The sequence below is a fragment of the Chrysochloris asiatica genome, unplaced genomic scaffold (genome assembly GCF_000296735.1).
Source record: "Chrysochloris asiatica unplaced genomic scaffold, ChrAsi1.0 scaffold00166, whole genome shotgun sequence".
Classification (NCBI taxonomy): Eukaryota; Metazoa; Chordata; class Mammalia; order Afrosoricida; family Chrysochloridae; genus Chrysochloris; species Chrysochloris asiatica.
In genome coordinates, this window is record NW_006408684.1 from 4,862,352 (window position 1) to 4,866,227 (window position 3,876).

At 40.6% G+C, this 3,876-nt stretch overlaps 2 protein-coding genes across 2 annotated transcripts in view; one reads left to right on the top strand and one right to left on the bottom strand.

The window, feature by feature from the left end:
* Window positions 1–575, bottom strand: part of LOC102840641 (L-lactate dehydrogenase B chain-like) — a 13,665-nt gene extending 13,090 nt beyond the window's left edge. Inside the window, exon 1 of the mRNA XM_006871299.1 lies at window positions 6–575. Within this exon, the coding sequence (XP_006871361.1) occupies window positions 6–575 (570 nt within the window). The remainder of the gene's footprint in view (window positions 1–5) is intronic.
* PAXIP1 (PAX interacting (with transcription-activation domain) protein 1) overlaps window positions 1–3,876 on the top strand; it is a gene marked incomplete at its 3' end in the record, with an annotated part of 102,675 nt that overhangs the window by 23,666 nt on the left and 75,133 nt on the right. The gene's annotated exons all lie outside the window — the stretch shown is intronic.

Here is a 3,876-nt window from a genome sequence, read left to right on the forward strand (position 1 = left end):
CCCAAAATCCATCCATGGCAGCTACTGGGATGAATGCCAAGTTTTTCAGCCATAAGGTAGCGAAATCTAGTAGAATCCAGGTTACAACCACTTCCAATTACATGGTGCTTGGGTAATCCACTTAGTTTCCAGGTAACATATGTAAGAATATCCACTGGGTTGGAAACCACAATTATGATGCAGTCTGGACTGTACTTGACGATCTGAGGAATAATAAATTTGAAGACATTCACATTCCTCTGTACCAGATTGAGACGAGTCTCCCCTTCTTGCTGACGAACTCCGGCAGTTACCACCACAATCTTTGAATTGGCAGTCACAGAGTAATCTTTATCTGCTACAATTTTAGGTGTCTGAAGAAATAAACTCCCATGCTGCAGATCCATCATTTCTCCTTTGAGTTTATCTTCTAAAACATCCACAAGGGCAAGTTCATCAGCCAGAGACTTTCCCAGAATGCTGATGGCACAAGCCATACCAACTTGTCCAACACCCACTACAGTGATCTTATTATTTGGAACTGATGCCTCTTCTTCTACAACTGGTACAATCAGTTTTTCATTAAGAGTTGCCATTGTGTACAGTAGAGAGAAGTCGTTCAAGGCAGTAGCCGAAATTGTGCGAAGGAGACTAGGTTAGACGCGTTTCGCATTGTAGGGTTTTACAAGTATAATTTTATACAACTGACCTAACAGTTTATGTTCATTCCATGATACTTAGGTAGACTCTAATTTTCTTAGACTGAATTTTATTAGGCGTGACTTATTTTGAATCTAAAGTTGAATCTGGATTAGACAGACTGAAGGGTGAGGCCTGGTTCCCTAGAAGTCTACCCCTTGGCCTTTACCTTGTTATTAAGTCTTACAAATGTATTTTTAAAATAAGGCTTGCTTATGGACATTGACAGTTTATCCATTGTTTCTAGAAAATGAGGATTTTACATATTTGAATTTTATAGATTTTAAAACTTGCTTTAGGAACTAAATTTTATTAAATTTTTTTTTTAGAAATATTTTTCTCAGTAGCCTTTGGACATCATTGGAAATGTTAATTATGCTGGCTTGTAGTGAGTTTATTTTTATATATTGTTATTTGCCTTTGGGGTGAATAGTTCCTTATTAGTATGCGCTTGTGCTTCTTCATTTATACTTTTTTAGTGTATCCTGCTTCTTAACTTTGCCTCGTTTTATTTGAATGAGGGCTTACTCTGAATGGACTTTATTATAGTTTTGTTGTTGTTGTTGGGTGCCGTTGAGTTGGTACTGACTCATAGTGACCTTATGCACAACAGAATGAAACATTACCCTGTCCTGTGCCTACATCACAATTGTGGATACACTTGAGCCCGCTTTTGCTGCCACTGTGCCAACCCATCTTGTTGTGGGTCTTCCTCTTTTTCTCTGACCCTCCACTTTACCAAGCGTGATGTCCATCTCTGAGGACTGGTCCTTCCTTACAATGTATCTGAAGTGAGAGAGATGAAATCTGGCCATCCTGGCTTCTAAGGAGCATTCTGGCTGTACTTCTTCCAACACAGATTTGTTTGTTCTTTTGGCTACCCATAGTACTTTGAATATTCTCCTCCAACTCCCTAACTCAAATGCATTAATTCTTCTGTGGTCTTTATTCACTTTATTCAACTTTCATGTGCATATGAGACTATTGAAAATATCCTGACTTGGATCAGGCACACCTAAGTCCTCAAACTGACATCTTTGCTCTTGAACACTTCAAAGAGGTCTAGTGCTGCTTCCATGAGTATTGATGGTTAATCAAAGCAAAATGAAGTATTTGATAACTTCAATCTTTTCTCCATTTTTCTTGATGTTATTTATTAGTCAGGTGGTGAGGATTTTTGTTTTCTTTATACTGAAGGGCATCCGATACTGAAGGCTGTGTTGTTTGATCTTCATCAGTTCAGTAAGTGTTTTAAATCTGCTTCACTACTGGTCAGTGTTCAACTATATCAAGAGGTAGCATAATCAAGAGCCAGTGATACTGAAGGAAGAAGTCTCAAGGTGCATTGGCAAGACCAAGGCTCCAGGAATTGATGAAATACAAATTGAAATCTTTCAGCAAACAGATGTAGCACTGGAGGCACCCACTGGTCTATGCCAAGAAATTTGGAAGACAGCTACCTGGTCAGCTGATTGGAAGAGGTTCATATTTGTGTATCCATTCCAAGGAGAGGTGATCAAAGAAAGATAGAAATTATCAGATAATATGATTAATATTGCATGGAGGGAAAGCTTTGCTAAAGAATTTACAAAACAACTCCAACATAGGAAACTGCCAGAGGTTAAGGGTGGATTTAAAAGAGGAGGTGGAACAAGGTATATCACTGCTGGCATCTAATGGATCTTGGCTGAAAGCAGAAAATGCCACAAAAATGTTTATCTGTGATTTATTGACTATGCAAAGGTTTTTTGTTTTGTTTTGTTTTTAAATGTTTTATTGTGAATTATGTGATAGTTTACATGGGAGAACATTTAGTTTTACATTCATCCTATCATATATCACTTCATTGCTGTGGTTATAATCCCCTCCATGTATCATCAACCAACCAAAGGGCATACACTACAAGCCTGCCCCCCGGTCGTCAGGACACAGCCCCTCTCCCTTTCTGTGTCTAAAGTCCCAGCTGCTCCATCTCTCCACTTCATCATCTCTGCCTCCATCTCAGGCATCACTGCCTCTCTGAGTAGGGTCCCGCTCTCTGCTCTTCTCCCTTGGTGGTCCCAGGGACCTCCGCTCCTAGACTGAAAAGTTAATCACTGCCCTCCTTGCTACAAAATGTCTGTGTTTACATTTCCAACCCTCACAGTCAGTCCTGATAACAATTATTTACTGTTGCATCACAAGAGACCTATCCACATTTCATTTCATCAGCCCCGCCTAGACAGATTGTATACTACTCATTGGAGATTCTACCTTCCTCCATGCCCTCTGGATCTAGGTTCCCTCTTGAAAGCTTGTAGACTTGCCTCTGTAGCCCCCCCCTCCCATTTTGGGTAGCCAATGTCCAAGTTGCCCATCCCTGTCTACTCTGTATATAGAGGGGATGGGAATGATCCTTGCTGTAAAGACTTGTTACCTGTTTTGAGCTACTGCATCCATAGGTGTAGGTCAAGTTCATCAAATGGGTATTATCTGCAAGTGTGGGTATTCTTGTGCATATGTCCTCTCTTTTTATCAGCTGGATGCTTCACTCTCTACTCTAGTCCTTGGTGGCTGTGCCACTGACTCTGGGCCCAAGAGTCCCCAGGTCTTGCCACACTGCTGGCTAACCAGGTCTTCACCCGGATTCACAGAAGTCTATTGAACGTTGTAGGGCTTAGCTTGTATGCAGAGGTTTTTGATTGGATCATGACAAGACAGGGACAACATTTTAGAGAATGAGTATTCTGGAACACTTAATTCTGCTCATGAGGAAACTGTACAAAGATCAAGAGGCAGTTGTTCAAAAAGAACAAGGGAACCTTGAATGGTTTAACATTAGAAAAGGCTTGTGCCAAGGATTGTATTCTTAACACCGTACTTATTCCGTCTGTGTGCTTAGTAAGTCAGTAGATTACTGGTTTTGACCAGTTGTCCTAAATTGAACTGGGAGAATTTGCCAGGACCACTTAAAAATGTGCTAATCTCATGGTCAGCAGTTTGAAACTACCAGCTCTTCCACGGGAGAAAGATGAGGCTTTCTGCTCCCATAAAGATTTACACGTTGTTGACCGTCCAAATCATAGGCTCTGAGGATCAGACTCTAGCCACCTAGTAGACATAGCAAACTGCCCCTCATCTGATTATTCAGTAATGCTTGTTAGTAATCTCATACATGAGCCCTGGATATGCACAGACAAATGTAAAAACCTTCCCTAA